The sequence below is a fragment of the Benincasa hispida genome, chromosome 5, assembly GCF_027475165.1.
Source record: "Benincasa hispida cultivar pf3 chromosome 5, pf3_genome.v1.1, whole genome shotgun sequence".
Lineage (NCBI taxonomy): Eukaryota > Viridiplantae > Streptophyta > Magnoliopsida > Cucurbitales > Cucurbitaceae > Benincasa > Benincasa hispida.
In genome coordinates, this window is record NC_143482.1 from 7,045,692 (window position 1) to 7,064,641 (window position 18,950).

General features: G+C 33.4%; 2 protein-coding genes across 2 annotated transcripts; both read right to left on the reverse strand.

The window, feature by feature from the left end:
• Positions 1–153: 153 nt before the first annotated feature.
• Positions 154–3,974, reverse strand: LOC120078193 (VAN3-binding protein-like). The gene is made up of 6 exons (XM_039032417.2): positions 3,551–3,974; positions 3,326–3,448; positions 1,289–1,721; positions 930–1,163; positions 743–850; positions 154–662 (listed from the first exon to the last, which is right to left on the reverse strand). The coding sequence occupies exons 1-6, from the start codon at positions 3,878–3,880 to the stop codon at positions 454–456; spliced, it is 1,437 nt and encodes a 478-aa protein (XP_038888345.1). The 5' UTR covers positions 3,881–3,974; the 3' UTR covers positions 154–453.
• An 8,088-nt stretch (positions 3,975–12,062) lies between these two features.
• On the reverse strand, positions 12,063–17,858 carry LOC120077962 (protein NETWORKED 1D). The gene is made up of 5 exons (XM_039032100.2): positions 17,550–17,858; positions 17,367–17,431; positions 16,964–17,218; positions 13,819–16,805; positions 12,063–13,476 (listed from the first exon to the last, which is right to left on the reverse strand). Exons 3-5 carry the CDS (start codon positions 17,064–17,066, stop codon positions 12,238–12,240), a joined length of 4,329 nt encoding a protein of 1,442 aa, XP_038888028.1. The 5' UTR covers positions 17,067–17,218; positions 17,367–17,431; positions 17,550–17,858; the 3' UTR covers positions 12,063–12,237.
• Between the last annotated feature and the right edge of the window lie 1,092 nt (positions 17,859–18,950).

Sequence of the window (18,950 nt, forward strand, 5' to 3'; positions counted from 1 at the left end):
TTCTTAAAGCATTTACCATAGGAAGAATAGCTGTTAATAAAGCGACAGACGAAATTAAGAATGAAAAGTTATGGGAGATTGTCTTTCGTCGAATGATATTGTTTGTTGGTTTGAATTTACATCTTCTCAAGGGTGTTTTCAACGATAACAGGATTTCAATCAGTCTCTACATTTTACTTTTGTTTAAATTTTTTCATCTTAAATCTCTAGCATGTTGGATTCAAGCAATGTTCAACTTCACATATTTGATATCTGAGATCACAATTCCCAGCTCTCTTAAGAATTATACTAACCAAAACGATGGTTTTTATTGTGATTCAGATCTCCCCTGGCCCCTCCCCTCCTTTCCCTGTGTACATTCTTTCAAGAGCGGGTCAGAGTATTGGAACTAACCACCTTCAACTAAACTACGAACTATCTAAGTCACAAAAGAGATAATACATTAAAACATTCCTAATATCTGTTCTTTGAATCAGCTACCATTGAAAGAAGCCTTGAAACGCCTTGTGTCCACTGATCATATTCTCTTTGACTCCTGCACTCAAACTCTACTATGCCTCTCATTTCTGTCTTCAATCCGAAGTAACGCCGCTGTTCTCCTCCCTCGAACAAGTGTCGTCCTGGCCATGCCGGTACGTTCTTGCATACACCCAACACCACGTCTGCGGTGCCAAAAACAAACATTAACACTAAGGCTCAAGTTCAACACCCAAGTTGTTACTAAGATGGTAAAAAGACTCACTCTTCTTCTTTTTTGTGATTGTTCCGGCAACATGTCTGCTCTTCATCTTCAGCATCACCTGCCCAGTGCGGTGAATGTAAACAGATACTATTTTCCAGTGAAGATCCCCTGCATTATCAATCCAAATCCATCAAACAAATGCTGAAAATTTTCCCTTTGTTGTTTCCATATTGAGAGAATTAGCTACCTTTTCGGGTGCGCTTGAGGAGCTCGGTACCTCTAGCGAGGAAATCTTGAGTGTGAGCGAAGAGGAAATTCTCAGGTTGATGAAGGTCGGGTTCTTGGTTATGACCATCGTTGGAATGATGAATGTTGTTGCCTTTAACACCCATTGGTACTCCTTTCTCCACTGGTAATACTGATGAGATATTCCATACTTCCTTTAATGCTCTTGCCTTTAGTGTTGCTGCTCCTCGTAGAGCTATAAAAACGAAGATGATTTTTCAATTTTTTAACTTTTATAGTCACTTCCTCGGTTTTTCTATCTACTCTGGTTTTGTAGTTAAGATCTTTATTATTGATGGAAGTAGATTGTTAGTATCTTACCTGTGGCTGCTGCAGCAGTAAGAGTAGAGATATCATCATGAGATCTGACATTAACGGCAGAGCTAATAACCGAAGCAAGGTGGTCTCTTTCAGCCCCCATTGCCTCTGCTGCCTCAACACATTGAGCAGCCACCAAGGTGGCGGCTGAGGCCACCGCCATGTCGGTCTTTGCGGAATGTTCGTTCTTCTTTGATGAAGAAGAAGCAGCCTGGAATGCTGCAATAGCTGCCACTGCAGCAGCTACTGCAGCAACCGAAACAGCAGCGTGGAGTTGGGCATTGTGGGCTCTGTGTTCTTCTTTTTTCTTCTCTTTTCTGTCCTTCAGCCATCTCCCCACCGTCTTTGATCCACCGCCTGTAGTTCCGCCAACATTGCCGGCACTGGCACGGCCATTTGTGAAAAGGGACTGAATGCTGTGATTTGCTCTAAAGAACTGCAAATAAAGGTAGATCAAAGATAATTAGTGTTTACATTAACAAAACGATTATTTGTTCATGTAAATGTTCGTAAGATTAAAAATCACAAAATTTAGATAGTTTACCCGTCTATCTATTTAACTGTTTACTCAAATGCGGTAAAAGTTTGACCATAAGTTTCTCTATTTTTGCTGCTGCACAAGAGCCTCAGTAGTTAACCATGGCGAAGGTAACTTTATTTATATTTGTTTTTAAGAGAGGTAACTTTACCCTTCTAAGAATAACTTTTAAAAGATGGAATATTAACATTAATATTTCATAAATGTTTTAAAGCTTAGAAATTATCTAAATTTTAAGATGAAAATTAAGTCCTCAAATAATGTGGGGGTGATTTATTATGAAACTTTGGCTGAAGTAACTGCACATGGTCACTGTTATATTGTTCTCTGTCTTAATTTTTGTTGGAACCTGATATTTTGAGGACATTGATAGTGGAGTTTTGAAAGAGTTTTTTCCCCCTTAAAATCATTGGTAAAGTTTTAAGAATATTTTTTTGGATTTTTTTTTTCAAAAATAAAAAAATAAGGAAACTATTTGCACAAATAGCAAAATTTAATAACCTTTTCCCTTCTCCGTTTTACGTCTATCACTAATAGATATTGATAAAAGTCTATCAGTGTTTATCAAGAAACTAATAGAAATCTATCATTGATATAGTGACAATGTCTATGATACAAATTGATACAAGTCTATCATCTCTAAAAATCTATCCGTGTCTATTAGTGTATATATATATATTTTTGCTTTTTCTATAACTAGTTTATACCTTTTTCTCTATCTTTGAAATTTTTTCTATTTTTAGATATAATTTAGCCTAAAATAAATTGTACTCCTTTGTTTACAAATTTTACCTATAAAAGTACTTTTTAAACACTAGATTTACAAATCTCTATTAAAATTTCATAAGTCAAGTTTCTTCCAAAAGAAAATGTTTGAGTCAATTAAAGTTAAGAGCAAGATTAAACAAAAAGTACAAAAATTATGATCAATATTTACAAATTTCAAACCTGACCCAAAAAAGAAATTTTATTTTGAATGTTGTTGGGGTTTAATTTATAATTTTTTTTTTTTTTTTTTTTTTTTTTTTTTTGCATATGGAGATTGGAAGCTTCTATTCATTTTTTTTTTACCTTTGTTTAAAAATTTTTAAGTATAGGAGTAACATAAATTTCACACCTAATTAAAAAAAATAAAGGGATGAGCAAATATAGAAGCACAGAAATTTAATTAAAACATTAAAAGTATAATAGAAGAAAATGAAGTAAAATTATAAAGTTTATGGAAGTTCACACCTTAATTCTTTTTTTTTAAAAAAAAAAAAATACAAATTTCTAAAAAGATGCACAATTTTTAAAGTATTTTCTTTGAAAAATTAAAAATAATAAATAATAAATAATAATAATTAAAAGAAAAAGCTGCAGAAAAGCAAGTACGCAAGCGACTTGCCTTAGAACACACTGCAGAGTGCGAAACACAAGGCTGCTAGTAACAGAGGAACACAGAGAAAAAAACAGAGTGATTGTCTCCTACATTCGAAATTCTACAGAGATTTGTTTGCTACCTTAACGACGTCGTCGAATTCATCGGACGGCGACACCGGCGGGCTATCTGTTTCCGTCAAAGACCCACCGTTCAAAGGTCCGCTGCTATGTGAAAGCCTCCCGGACGTCAACGGCGACACTTCCTGTCAAAAAAACAGATCAAAACAAACCCAAAATTTCAGAAAGACCCAGAATCAATTCCAAACAGAAATTTGGTTATTATTATTGTGATTGAATTTTGTGACCTCTCTGACGGACTGTGACATAATGCGATCAAGCACGAGCTGAGAAGTAGCGGAAGAAGAGAAAGAGAAGTGATTTCCATTGCCGTGAAGAACAGGGAACTCTTCGAACTCGCCGGTGACGTCTTCGGGTATAGACGAAGTCGTACAGGAAGACCCACTAGCGGATTTTGGAGGCAAAGGCACGGGCATAGGCATTGAAGGAGGAGGGGCTAAAGCTTTTGAGACTTCAAGAGCAGAGGCACTCCATGAGCGAGAGAGGAACTCCATGGGAGCTCTTGGGCTTTCTGGTAAATGAGTTCTACAGGCTTTCAATGAGTAAGAATCATCCATTGAACTCTAAAAATAGTGAAGAAGTGAAGAGAGAAATTTGAATTGAAGAAAACAGAGTGTAGGAGGTTGTGGTTTATGCTCTGCCTTTGGGCTTTAACCTTATAAAAGGGATTTAATCTTTGTTCATGGTCAAATAGGGAATAGATGTGGGGTATACCCTAGTCAAATTTTGCATGTGCCTTCAAAGAAAAAGATATATAGAGGTAATTTTAACACTCAAAAGAAGAAGAAGAAAAAAGATAAAGTTTTTCACTCTCTTGATGTAAGTAAAGCAAAGCTAAGCTTTACTCTGTTTATGAGATTGAAAAGTATTGGGTTTATTCACTAATCTTCTTTTCTCAAGATGTAGGTTTTCCAAATATATATATATAATTTCAAATGATGCAATTAAAAGGTTTAAATATTATTTTGTTTCCATACTTTTTGTTTCAATTTAGTTAAGTTTGGTTCATCTTTGTCTCTCTATTTTTAAAATGTTCATTTTAGTTATTATACTTTCACTTTTTATTCTTTTTGGTTCTTAAACTTTCAAATATTGATATTTTGATCTTTAGACATGAAACAAAATTGAAAAGGAAGGAATAAAAATTTTCATTTTTTTAAAAGTATAATGACAAAAATTAAAAAATTAAAAGTACAATGACCAAAATTAACATCCGGAATCAAAATAAACCAATTTGAGAGTATATGGACCAAAATGAACACTTTGAAAGTATAAATACCAAAATGAACCAAGAAGTATAGGATCAAAGTAATATTTAAATTTAATTAAAACTACCTTTGAGTTAGAAACTTATCAGAAGGTTAATGTTAATTGATCTAAAAAAGAATGATTAGATCTAAAATAAAAATTTGGACTACAATGTTGTTTTAGATTTCAATTTCTTTACGATATTCTAATAAAGGTATCTTTGAAATGTTTATGAAATGTTAATGTAATATTGTAATTTTTGAAAGAATATAAATGTTAGGATTATTTTGTATATATAATTTAACTTCTTTTTTTTTTAACAAGATGATTGTGAAGTAAGATATTTGGCTTTTGATTTAAAGGAAGGTAATGCAAATTATTAAAAAAAACTGATTTAATTATTATAGTAAAGGAAGGTAATGTGAATTATTAAAGAAAAACTAATTTAATTATTGTAGTGATCTCATGTCCTACTAATAAAAAGGATGTTGGAGAAAGGGTAAGATATTAATCGTTGAGGGTTGCAGAATATTCAAGAAATAATTGAAGGATTGTGAAATAGAGCTTTAAATGAGATGATACTCATTAGCCTTCTTCCTTTAGAAAAAGAAAAAGAAAAAGAAAAAGAGAAGGAGAAAGAGAAGGAGAAAGAGAAGCTAATGGCCAAATGCACACATCCCCAAGAGTCTTTCACAAAATGAACTTTGGCCAAGTCAAAAAGTTGAGTGGCTCCCTCTATATATTATATATGTTATATATTATATATATACACTCACCTTAAATTACATCTCTATCATGTATCTTTCACCTTTAATCATATATTCCTTGCTTCTATGGTTTCATTTGATACCCTTTTGCATTTTTTTCACATTTATAATTATTATAATGATAGAAAATGACAATTTGGGATCATCTAACCCCACTTATAATTGCTTTTGTTGTTGAGAAAATGATACAAAATTAAAGATCAGGATAACACATATATCAATTTTTTTTTTTAGTGTTTTGCATTTATTTTGTCTTTATATGTATATTATAATGTAAAATTATGTATGATAACAACCACTAATAAAATTTTCAAAAATAGAAAATAAATAATGAAGATAGTCCCACTACTGGATTGTTAAAAAAAGTAGTTACTATGTCCTTTACATTCCCTCAAATTCATGCTACTTACAAAAGGAGGTTTGGACAAGGAATCCAATCAACTATACAATGAGAATCCTTTGAATGAATGACTAGATTTTTTTTTTTTTAATAAAATTTGAATATTTAATCTCTTGATTAAAGATATATATGTTCAATTTGGCATCAATTAGTCTCTTAATAACATAAATAAACTTAAAAAATGTATAAACAAACATTATATATACTCGAAAACATGAAAGTTTGTTACAATATCAAAGTTTTATAATAATTTTATAAATTTCCAAGTATTCTATTTTGAAAATATTTTATTTCAGTCCACAAACTTTAATTTAAGTGGTATCAGAGTTATGTCTCTTACACATAGTTGAGTCGTGCTTTGGTGATATAGTCATCGTAGTTCGTGGTTGAGCTAATCAAACAGGGAATGATCTTTCGCGAAGAGGAGTTGATCTGATTAAAAGTGATTACTTGAGAGTAAACACGAATGGATGACTGTTTGAGAGGAGACGTTGGTGCTCCTTCATTCAAGGAGAAGATTGTTGAAGTACGACCAAAATACTGCATTGGTTAAATAAGATGATCAATATAGGTATATATAAGTAATGACAACTATTTCTATCAATATGAAGCCTTTTAGGTAAAACAAAAAATAAAGTCTCATATCATTGGAGATTTATTGGAAAGTTTGGTTATTTTTTTTATAATAGGTTAGCGAATTCAAGTAGAATGTTTCAATGTTTAGGAATAGGAATCTAAATATGATTTTAAAATCAACACATGATTTAGAATGATATAATGTTGTGTATTTGTTAACTTTAATTTTTTTTCTTTTTTTCTTTTTCAGCCAGCAAAATGAATATAAAAATTATTGTAAATTTAATTGGTTTTTTTTCCAACATAATGTAATAAAGAGAGAGAAAAGATGAAAATGAAGATCAAACAAAATGGAAAGTATATTTTTCAAAGGGAATGAAAAAGAAAAAGAAAAAAAGGTGATACATTTAAGCAAAGTAATATTATTGAGATGAACCCAGATGAGAGATTTGCCAGTTTAGGGAGAAAGTAATCTACTTTAAGCAAAGTAATGCATCATTGTATTAGAAAAAGGTAGAACTCAATTACCCCATTATGGAACAAAAATTTTTTTTTGATCATATAGTGAAACCTTTGCTGTTTTTGTGATTTATGTCTCTTTGGATGGCAAGTAACCTCATTTATTCACACATCATGTGGGGAACAAACCCTTTCTTTTATATATATAGTACTCATTATTAATATTGTGAAACATTATTTTATGATGTTCAGCTAAAAGAAGTATAGTTTAAATGACATATAAATGTGTTAATACAAAAAAAAAATTGTGGTTCAAATCTCTTGTCGCTTACTCCTTTTGTACCAGAAAAGCGATATTTTTTTAATATAGATAATAATCAAATTTTAATTATAGAATTAGTTAATGATTTTTTGAGCCAATTTAACCGAGATTAACTCATATCGAACTAGCAACCACTTTTTTTAAAAAAAGAAAATTGTGAAATGAGCTGTAAAATAAAATGCAAGATGACTTTGAGATAGTTGTAAAATAAATGTCAAGAAGAGAAATGACTTTAATATAGGTCACAAGATGGAATTATTGCAAGTGTATACAATATAACCTATATGCTAGGTTGCAAGATAGATTGTAAGGTAAGAAATGGGATCCCAACAAAATTGGCCAAAAGATTCAAGTAGTGAATAATTTTCTTCTTTCTCGAAAAAAAAAAAAAACCAAATTATAAAAAATACTCCTAATCTTTCCAAAGTTGCAACATTAATCTTGATCTTTCATAAATGTTGCAGAATTATTTTTGGAGTAAATATCCATTTGAATTTTAGATAGATCAAGACTTTAAATGAGTGTAGTTGTGATCTAGAATGGTGGAGTTATGTTCGAGTTTCAGGTCGTTTTAAGTGACTGTCGCACTATTTTGAGACTCAATTTTTTTTTTTCTAATATTCAAACTAAAAACTAATTAACACTTGAGCTTAAATTGGGAATAGTGAAGATTAAAAGAGATGATGAATGATTTGTATGAACATTCTAAATCTAAAGACTTTATAGCCTCCTATCAATCACTATGAATCCTTTTAAAATAAAGAAAGAAAAGGAATAATGTTGATATAATGATAAAGTTGACCAAAGAAAGTGGATTTTCATTAAAATGAGTGAAATTCCATTGTTTTCTTTTTGGAAATGTCCCGGGATCCCAAATCAATCATTTATTTTCTTATCCTTCTCTCTTCCAATGTTTGAAATAAACCACCACAAACCCATTTCAAAGTTTCAAGTTCAACACAAACACATCCCATCAACTTCTGCTACAAATTTGGCCCACTTCTCAAATATGGATCCAAATTCTTTCGGTAAAAATTATTCAATAAAACTATCACAGTTTGTCTCTTTTGAAAATTACCACTCACATTGTTATGACAAAAATAAAATTGACAAGCAAAAAAAAAATATAAAGATATAAACAGTAAAGATCGACACACGTGGTTTAGTAACAGTGTCTTAACTATGTCTACGAGTAAAGGGAGAGTGACAAGAGGATTATAGAGTTTATATATAGCATCCCTCTAAATCGTAGGTCCAAAACTAAAAAAATAAAATATAATGCACATATAATCTAAATCTTGTGCTTGGTCCTCCAGAGTGATAGATTACAAATTCAATGTATTCCAACATTGTTTGTGGCAACTTTCTCGAATAATTTTCAAGCCACATTGTTTGTTGTGGTAGAAACAAAATCGACAAAGAAAGAAAACGTAGAAACGTGAATAGTAAAAACCAACTCAGACCTTTACGTGGTTCACGAACAATGTGTTAGCTACATTCACACGTAATGGGAGGGTGTCAATAGGATTAGAGAGTTTATATATAACATTCTTCCAAATCTTAAGTTTGAAATTGTAAATAATTCGTTATATGTAATTTAGACTTTTGCTTGGTTTATTACAGATTCAAGGCATTTCAACATTGCCTGCGGTGAATTCTCGAATAGTTTCCGAAGTGTGAACGTGAAGGAATTACATTTTTGGCTACATTGTCATAGGTGTTGGCAATGTCCTAAGGAGACATGTTATAAGGTTGAGACAAAATTGTGGGTGATCCCACTCTTCAGCCTTTGAATGACAAAGCTGTTGAAGATGAAGAAATGGAGAGTGACCTATGCTACAATCCGCGTGCCTGTTTGTACCATCTTCATCATCAGATCAGCCTTCTTCTCTGTGTATTTCCCCACTCACTTTTCATAATTTTTCTGCCCCTTCTTAGATCAAAGCTCAGAAGAGAGATGAGAGATGGAAAAATGAAAAAAAATGGGCAATTTTTATTTTATTTCTTTACTGAAAGTGGTTTTGTTTCTTAGTTCTTTGCTTTTGAACAAAAAGGAAACACCTTTATTCCTTTTGCCTCATTTTCTCTATGGTCATTTAGACATGTTTTACTATTCTATTGTTTTGTTGCTCTTTTATGTTATTACAAATTTTGTTATTGGCAATGGCTGTGGCTATGACAGACTCTAGACCCATGTAAATTAAAAAGAAAAAGAAGATGGATGTTCATAATAGAGTTGTGAAAATCCCCAAAAAGAATTTCTTTCTTCTCTTGTGTCATCATTCCCATCAAGACTTGATCATATTAAGTTTCTCAAACAAAACATTCTTTTTGTCTGTTTATAGGTTCTTTAAGTAGGATTTAATCATTCCTTGGTGGTGTTTTGTTTAACAGAACTTGGAATGAATAACATTGCTATTGATTTCTTGATGTTTTCCTTTCAACCCATTTTCAAAATTTTCATTTTTCCTTCTTCCTGGAAAAGAAAAGGAAAAAAAAAGACAGAAGCTTTGAAGTAGCAGATTTTGCTTGGTCATATCATATGTTAGAATGTTACAACTATTTCTGATATGTATATTCCATTTAGAGACTGTTGAAACTGCTCAGCCCACAGAACCAAATGGTTGTTTTGTGTTTAAGAAAAGAAGTTGCAACAAGAAGCCAGTGTTTTGAAATCTTTCAAACAGTAATAACTCAATCACAAAGCCATGGTTCTACTATTGGGATTGGAAGAAGGGAATTGTACTGTCTGTTCTTAGTTTCACTTTCTAAGCACTAAACTTCAAATCTAGAAATATCATGGCCCGCAATGGCATGAGATTGGGTAATGGTCAGAAATAGCCCTCAAAGTTTTTCATCTTTCACGAATAACACTTTTATTGATAACATATTCAAACCATCGATTCGAAGGGAACCAACCGTTGTTATGTACGTCTTCCCCAAATCTTACATAATCTTTCTCAAATATTCAGTATGTAATCTTTTTCAAATTCTCTATTCCTAATTCAAATCCCCCATCCGTCACACACTCTTTCCGATTTCTCTATTTAATATCTCCAAGATTAAGATTTGGAGGAAGATTACATAAGAATAACAGTCTGTATTGGCTTTATCGTCAAGATTCCACAAAGTTAAAAAAAAAAAAATCGGATTAGATGTGTCATTTAAAAAGTTAAAATTTTATTTTGGTCTCGATATCTATCCTGAGATGCACGGAGATGATCCATTAAAATAATTGGCCAAGAAAATTGCTATTTATGAAAAGTTAAAATTTTGAGTGCTATTTCCAACAGTTTCTCCGTTAGATTCTGGTTGTTGCTTAGATTCTTTGAAGAATTTTTAGTTTGAAATGAGCAGTATATTGAAGAAAAGAGCTTTGAGAGGGAATGGCTGATGACGTCTCTATGGAGTGAGAAAGAGAAGAGTCTGCAAAAAAAGCCAAAGTGAATTCTGAAACTCTGTCTATATTATCGGAATTAAGAGAGACATTCTGAGATTCCAATGTCTGAATGAAACCAGAAATAGGTGTCACAGGGCGTGGTAAAAACAGCAGCCTTTTTTAAAAATTATTACAGTGATAGGAAGATTTGTATGTTGGAGCATGAAAAACATTAAAAGAAATAATCTTCCATTACAGATGCTGTTTGAAGAAGATTATATTGGAGTAGTTAAAGAAGTAAAGAACACACAAAAAATTTTCCTGTGGTCCTCAGTTGGAAAATGAAATGGATACTGGCAAAGGCTATTTGATTTTCAAGGACAAGAATGATTAATCTAGCTTTAAGAAAGTTAATAATTCATTTTCTGACCATTATATTTAGATAAATGAGAATCAGATGTAGAGTTAACTACAAGAAGACAAATAATTCAGGCAGGAAAATGGTCCAAAATTGCTGTAATAAATTACAGCAGAAAGTGAACTGCGATAAAGTTAAGATTGCGGTTGGACATTTATCTAATTCACATGTTAGTTTAGTCTAATTCCACATTTAAGGGCGTTTAGTGATACTGATGGTTTTTTTATTCTACTGTTCTGTTTTTGAAACAGTATGCTTGTTTATCAAAATTTTCTTTTTGGTAGTCTACATCTTGAAAAAGCTTTTAAGCTCTTGTTCAAATTTTGAAAACTAGAAAGGTAGTTTTCAAAAAACCTTTCAAAAGTGATATCAAAAGGTAGAAATCAAAGAAGGGACTCGGGAAAGAAAACTTAAAGAAGATACTTATGAAGCAGGATCCAAGAAAACAAAATTTCAAAGAAGCAACTTCACAAGATTCTTTTACTTGGTTGGATTTATGGCCCTTGAATGAATTTGGTATTATAAAAATGTGTTTGTTTTTTTTTCTCTCATAATATCTGTCTTCATATTTGTGGTCTTGTGAAATCCTCCTAATAAAAAAGTAGGATAAGATAAAGAGAGTATAGGTAGATTCTTGTTCAAAATTAGTCCTTTTTGCATCAAAATCAGGCAGCACAAAATATACAAGATTCCATGACTTCAAAATTGGGATGCCTTGGGATGGATGTCTCTTGTCTTGGCTCTATAGACTTGCTTTACTTTAAATGGCTTTCTCATCGGTCATAAGGTTCGGGTGGCTCAAAATAAACTTGCTTTGTCAAAAGGTCTTGTCTTTAGAGCTGGCCCCTTGTGTTTATAGATGTCAACAAATTTCAGTCATTCTCCTATTCTTTCAACTATTTTTTCATTTCAGTTTTGACTTTATAGTGCTAGAAGCATAGGTGAGAGTTAAGAAAGTTGAGACTTTATAGAACCACATTAACTTGAATATGTTACAATTTCTCAGATAGAGATAAACATAAAATACATCCTTATGTATAGAATTAAGTTTGAAAGATCTTCTGATGCCAGTATTGTTCTCTTTCATTATAATTGAAAAGGTTAACTAATCTTCTTATTAATAGCAATAACAAAAAATATATAGAGTATCAATGATATAGAAGATGGATGTGGCCAACCGGAAGCAAATCCCATGTCAGAATAGCTTCCTCTAATTTAGATGGTAGTTGAAATGTACAAGATATTCTGAAAGCTACAGAAAAAGGTAGATCCTCTACTGTATGAAAAGAGAAGTAAATACGTGAGTATGAAACTCGGTTCAAAGGAATGTCTAGACTTACTGTTTTTAGTTATGTAATCTATGTTGGTTACCTACCAATGAAGTTGAATAGCCCCATTCACCTATTGTTGGACTTGGAGACATTGTAGCATGCATGCATCCACAGAATGCAGTTTTCTTGTTCTTATTCTTGCTTCTAATGCTACCGTAAAGATAATCCTGCAGGCGAATTTTAGGTCGGTCGATCATCTTGGTCTTAGTCTTGTTTTCTTTTTCTTCATCTTGTTTCAGCAGTAAAAACTGTAACCTCTGTACTTCAAGTTGCAGCTGCCCAATTTTTTTGGACCCTCTTCTTGCTTGTGCTGATATTATTCGTTTGCGGACATTTCCACCTTCATCGGATACAATTGTGGACGCTCCATCAGAAGACAGGGTGCCATCTTGTACATTCTTCATCAATTTGCAATTGGCATTAAACAGTTTCATAACAGTAGCCTCAACTTCTTCAAGTTGCTCTTTCATGGTGTCATATTCTGCCGCACTATTCCTTCTACTCTGCTTTGTAAGCACAATCCGCATTAAATCTTGAACGGTTATTTGAAGGTTTGTCAATTTCTGCATGTCAGAATCGAGTCTTTCAAGAATCTTCCTCTCTTTTCGTTTGTGGAGAGGAACTGACAATCTACTTGAGGTCTCTAATATGTCCACTCCCACCTCTTTCTCAACCAATGAGTCGGTAGAGCGACGTTTATTCTGTTCCTTAACTACTTCAAATCTGTTATAGTTAGTTGAGGAAGTGGCCATGTTCTGAGATTTGCAAACCATGAGATCAATGCTACCATCCTCATCAGTTGCCTCCCATAATTCCAGCATCTGATTGTAAGCATCTAAATTCTCTTCTCTCTTGTCCGCCCCGTTAGAGCATTTGGCCATTTGATCAAGAATGATGTCCTTTGTCAATATTTCACCACTAACTTCAAAGACTTTTGTCTTTGATCTCTGCAATTCATTTCCAGATTCAATCTCTCTTCTTGGAGTAGTAGGCCTTGTCTGGTCATTTTCTCTGACCAAGCTATTTCCACAAGCCACTTCCTCGACCCTTCTCATTACCATCTCTTGTTTGCCAGTGGAGTTCAAGTTTTCTAGAGTCTCAAGTTTCACTTTTTCTATCACAGCCATTTCCACAGCCTGAATCCTTCTATGCAAATCCTTCAATTCAAAAGATCCATTGTGCAGTGTTGCAATCAGATCGTGATATCTTTGCTGATAGCCCTCAGAACGCTGATGATTTACTGAATCAGTATCCTGAAAATAGAGAGTATAAGTTGCACACCAAAAAATAAAACAATATAGTGCATGAAAGTATATGAGATCATAGCGAGTGATATGACAAAGTAGAGTAAGGTTGCTATTCCAGTTGACTAGTTATTGGAATTAAGGAGTACAAACTTTAAATCCAAACTAAAAACCAGTTAAATATTATTTTAAGATCATACTGAACTTGATTACACCAAGCTGTAAAGAAAGTTTATACTTTTCAAATACATAAAAAGCACCTGATTTTCTCAAGCAATTAACAAGTTCTCCCAGCAAAATGAGGGGGGGCATAGCCATCCAATATTTATAAGCAGATAAACGATTGATTACCTTTACTTCTTGCTTATCATGTTTGTGTGCTTTTCTGCACAGAAGAGTATGATTCTCCAGATAGGATACAGAATCGTTCAAAGATGTGACCGCTGATGTATATTTGGCCAAATGAATTCCTAGTTCTCCATTTAGATCGGTTATGTTATTAATTCTCTCTCTCAGAGTTTCAGTCTTCACATCTTTGTAATTACTTCTGTTTTCGAGGCTCACATATGCTTCATCGAGCTCAAGAAGCTTTCCCTTGAATACTATTTCATGAACATTAGAGATCTGGAGCTCACCAAACAGTTCATCAGCCTGAGTCTCACAAATCTCAACCTCCATTCTCTTCTTCACTAGCTCACACCTCAATCTTTTCTCCCTATGTTTATGACGCTTAATATCTTCTTGTATTCTTCCAAGTTCCACTTCCAATGTACAGTTTAGTTCCCGCTGGGATGCTATCTCTCTGGCTAGATGTTTGCTATCACCAGATAGCTTGACAATTACGCTCTCTTTCTCTTCTACGATCGCTTTAGCCTCTTCACACATAATGGTAAGTTCCTTCACCCTCTTATGCAACTCTGATTTCTCATTCTGCATCATGATCAGAATCTGTTCTGCTTCCAAAAGCTCCTGCTCTGACCTCTCTAAAGACTTCCTGAGATGCAAGTTTTTCAACTGTACATCTTCAAGACTGCCCTCCAATAATCTTACTTTCTCTTCAAGATCATTGTTCAAGCAGTGAAGCTTTTCCACATTTTCAGCAAGTTGTTTCCTTTCAAGGTTTGCATCAGAAAGTGAACTCTCTAGAAGGGTGTTTTTCTCTGACTGTCTCTCTAAGTTTTCAGTTGCCATCTGCAACTGAGAAGACAGGAAGGCCCTCTCAGTCACAAGAGTGGATTTCTCTCCTGAGAGAAGTTGACAGCATTCTTCCAATACCTTTACCTTCGTCTGTTGGCTTTCTAGTTCAATATGTAAATTTGAGATAGCAGTCTCAAGAAGAGTATTTTTCTCACAGTGTTCTTCCATGTCTTTCAATTTCTCCAAAAGAGCTGATTTTTCTCTCTTCTCCACCTCAATTGTCTCTATCATCTTCGAGTTCTCATCACGTAATTCTTTCACAGATGATCCGAAGTTCTCGGGAGCAAAGCCAACAGACTCAATCTGCTCCAACATAATCAAATTCTTCTGTTTTAGATCGCCAAGTTCTTCTTTCAGACATAAAATTTCTCTCTCAAGAGCATTCTTTTGGTTGAGCTGAAACTCAAGACTTGCTTCAAGTTTTTCCAAATTTGTAGTCATGTTTGACATCTCATCCCGCAAACAATTTATCGACATCTTTGAAGACAAGTTAAGATCCTTCAAGCTCCTTTTCTCCTCCTCAATCTTCTGAACTTCATCCTCTAGTACTTGATTTCGAGTTTCCATATCCTTCAAAGTCTGAACCTGAATCTGGCTATCTTCAGCCATTGATCTGATTTCTTCCTGAGATTTTGAATGCAGTTCTTGCAATTTTCTGAAAGCAGTTTCGTTCTCTACATATCTCAAACGCTCATCCTGAATTGAAGCCCAAAGCCTTCCTAACTCCTTTTGCTTCTCAATTAATTCTACACTTTGTGAGCCTATCTTCTGTACCATAGACTCCAACTCAGATTGAAGAATTTGATTTGATCTCTGTAAATGAAGGCACCTTTCTTCAGCACCCTTCAACTTTGCAACCCCATTAGCCTTTTCATCCTGTAGCCTTTCTAGCTCCTCCTGTGCATTAGAGATTTGATGTTCCAGACCAGCAATCTTCTCTGTACATAAATGATGCCTGAGACCAGCAGCTTTTGTTTCTTCAACTAATTGTGTAAGCGCTTCTCTAATAGCTAAAACTTCGATCTGAGCTTCATCGGATTGCACTTTGTACCTTCTAGCATCCTCTTCTGCATGAACTACTCTTTCCTCTAAGTTTAAAATTATATCAGAAGATTCCCTGTATTGGACAAGGGCAGCTTCTCTTTGAGACTCAACTCTTGAAATTTCCCATTTTAGTCTTTCAACTTCAGTTTCAGCTTTACTTGCTCTCTCAGTATTTTCAACATTCTTTTGAACACACAAGATGCTGTCTTGTAAAGTAGATAACTTATCCAAACATTGCTGGTATCTTAAAAGACTGGTTTCTCTTTCAGTCTCTAGTTTGGCAAGAGACTCTTTCAAAATCAGAACCTCAGTCTCTGCCTTACCAGCTCTTTCGTTTAAACTCCTTGAGTCTTCTTGCGTTCGAGAGACTTCAGACTCTAATTTAGACAACCGCTGTAGACTGTTGTTATACTGAACCAAACCTACTTCCTTTTCAGCTTCTAATTTAGCAAGGGAATTCTTTAAGGATAAAATTTCAGTCTCAGCTTTGTCCACCCTTTCAGACTCAACATATACTTGATTTTTAATATCAAGGCTCCCATTATTTTGTATATTCTCTTCTTTGGGATCGAGATCATGAAAATTGAGACCTTTTCTCGCCGTCCCATCTTCAAATTTCAAAAGGTTCTTGGCTGCTCCTGAGTTAAACAACTCATTAAGATCCTTCAACCACTTCTCCCTTGTCATCAAATTGGAGCCTTTGCTGGAAGCTTTATTTTTTTCCCCAGTGCAAGCCGGAAATGAAGGTAAGTTGAAAGCATCTGATTCCATGGTGTCGAAATCAAACGAGGTGCATATATGGGATGATTTCTCAGGTGTACGAAAATTAGCATCAGAAGTAGACGCAACAGAACTATCATCAGGGTGACCAATGGATATATGATTAGGAAAAGCTTCAGCCATTGTTCGATGAGCCTGGTGAATCACTACGGTTGCGTGATCGTATCTTTCAGCCAACGCTCGGTATGCCCGGTAAAACTCTTCAACTAGTTTCATAAGCTCCGGACGCTTTTTATAATACATCTCAGCCCTCTTTGCAAAGGAATCTGCATCTTCTTCAATAACCTTGATCATCTGCTTGATTTTTTCATCCATGTCTGTCAAGAACATAGAAGAATTGGAATGAGTACTCATTGATAGAGCCAGAACTGCCAAAAAACAAAGGCCATAGGACACAAAAAACGACAAAAGGAGCAAAAGTTTTTGATGCTCAGATTACAAAATTGCACTTCCAGAGACAAAAAGAAAAGGGTACCTGAAAGATTTTCTTGAAGCCATTTAGAAGTCTTTGGGCTAATGTGGCTATCCCACCACCAAGAATACGAGCGCTTTGAATCTGAAGCCGAGGGGGTTTCCATGGATTCCCCACCCCACGCCTTGCACCACTCTTGTGACTCAACCCAGATGGAAATTTTGACTCAGAGTCTGGAAAATGTGAACCACAACCATTCGAGCCCAATAATAGGAATCCTGGACTGGATCAAGCCATTCTCACTGGCTGCCTTGTTATCTGAAGCAAGTTTTCAAAAAGAAATGAAACCCAGAAGTTAGCTTCTTCCATACTCAATTTAGCAGAAAAAAAGTTGCAGGTGAGGAGAAATCTTGAAGAAGAAAGAGAACCGAGACTGCCCAAAGGTCAAAAAGAGAGTGATAAGTACCTGAGGAACATAATGGGTTATGTTCATTAATCTTCTTCTTCAACTCAGTGGTTTGTGTAATAAACCTGATTGATTAACACCAGAAATTTCACACATTATGGAGGAAAAAGAAAACAAGAAACACTTTAATGATTGTCAACCGTTAAGAGCTACAGAGAAATATGAAAGGATCAAAGAACTTACCAAAGAGATTCTTTTTCTTTATTTTCTCCCAGAAAAGAGAAGAGGGGTTGTTTTTTATTCTGGAATAGTTACTGTTGCTTTTGCTTTCGCTTCAATTCCACCATGTTTATTGAATAACTCAGTGCCTGTCTTCAGTGTTCTTCTTTTCTTCTCTCTGTCTCTCTTTCTTCTGGTTTTTTCTTGCTTTTTAGGCAGTCTACTCTATATTGCTAATATTTCAGCTTTTGCAAACTGTTTATGTCCGAAGATCAAAGCAAAACACCACCGTTAAGGAAAAAAAAATTACATGGGAGAGAGAGACAGAAGCAACCTGTCCACTTTTATTACTTTAAAGAAAGTAAAGAATCGGGTTTTTCTTTTTTGTTGTCATATTTGCAAATCTAGATCAATTCCTTTATATTTACTCAATTTTATTTGTTAAAGAAAAAAAAAAAAGGAAGATTTTGGGAATAGTTTGACATTGAATGTGGTCTGCGACGGAAATAATACGTTTGTTTGTGTGGGATGAAACTGGAAAGAGAAGAAGAATAATTACTCTGTTTTAAACTTCAAAAATGTTTTCTTTTTCTTTCTTTCATCTCATTTTATTTTTTCTTTCGTTAAATATTGTTTTAGTTTCCATATTTGTTTTTATTCATTTCTGTCTACATATTTTTAGAATATTAATTTTAGTGGTGCTTTTTTTCATTTTGATTTCTATATTTATTTTAGTCAGTATTTTTTTTAAAGTATCTATTCTTTTTATTCTTTTTCATTTTTAAGAGATCAAAATAATCACTTGAAAAATCTATGAATCAAAGTTGAAAATATAATTATCAAAATAAATATTTTAAAAATACATAAATCAAAATAAATTAAAGTCAAAATTACAATGAGAAAATAATATTTAATTTTTTTTTTTCCATATGTGAAACAGAGAGAGGGTTATGGAATTAAGATTTTACTAAATTTTGGCCGTTTAACCAATTGGCCAAGAAAAAAAAAATATTTCATTGAGTTATAAAGAGTTTGACTTTATTAGTAATCTTCATGATTTTAATCTCCATGATTTCAGCGAGAATAATAATTATAAAAAAGGGATATATTAAAGTTGCCTTATTTTTTTCCAATATTTTAGATCCATTAATTGACGAATTAGTAAGGAAATTAAATTGGAGACTAATCAAAGCCAAATATTTGTATTTCACCATATTAGTATTTAAATAATTTTATATATTTGTTTAAGTTCAATTCAAAATGTAGTTTGCATTGTTCTTTGGTTCTTTCATCTAAAAAAATAAAAATAAAAATAATTCAAAATGTAGTGTATGATTCAAAACTCTAATTTGTTTAGTGGATTTTTCTTTTTCTTTTGGTGAGTGGATTTCATTTGAAATAAAAATTTACATACTCGTATATTCT

Coding starts and splice junctions, on each gene's coding strand:
- LOC120077962 (XM_039032100.2), bottom strand. CDS start 17,066: ATGGAAACCCCCTCGGCTTCAGATTCAAAGCGCTCGTATTCTTGGTGG. Junction 16,806..16,963: donor GCTTCAAGAAAATCTTTCAG/GTACCCTTTTCT, acceptor TGTTCTTGACAG/ACATGGATGAAAAAATCAAG. Junction 13,477..13,818: donor ATGATAAGCAAGAAGTAAAG/GTAATCAATCGT, acceptor CTCTATTTTCAG/GATACTGATTCAGTAAATCA.
- LOC120078193 (XM_039032417.2), bottom strand. CDS start 3,880: ATGGATGATTCTTACTCATTGAAAGCCTGTAGAACTCATTTACCAGAA. Junction 3,449..3,550: donor TGTCACAGTCCGTCAGAGAG/GTCACAAAATTC, acceptor TTTTTTTGACAG/GAAGTGTCGCCGTTGACGTC. Junction 1,164..1,288: donor TACTGCTGCAGCAGCCACAG/GTAAGATACTAA, acceptor TCGTTTTTATAG/CTCTACGAGGAGCAGCAACA.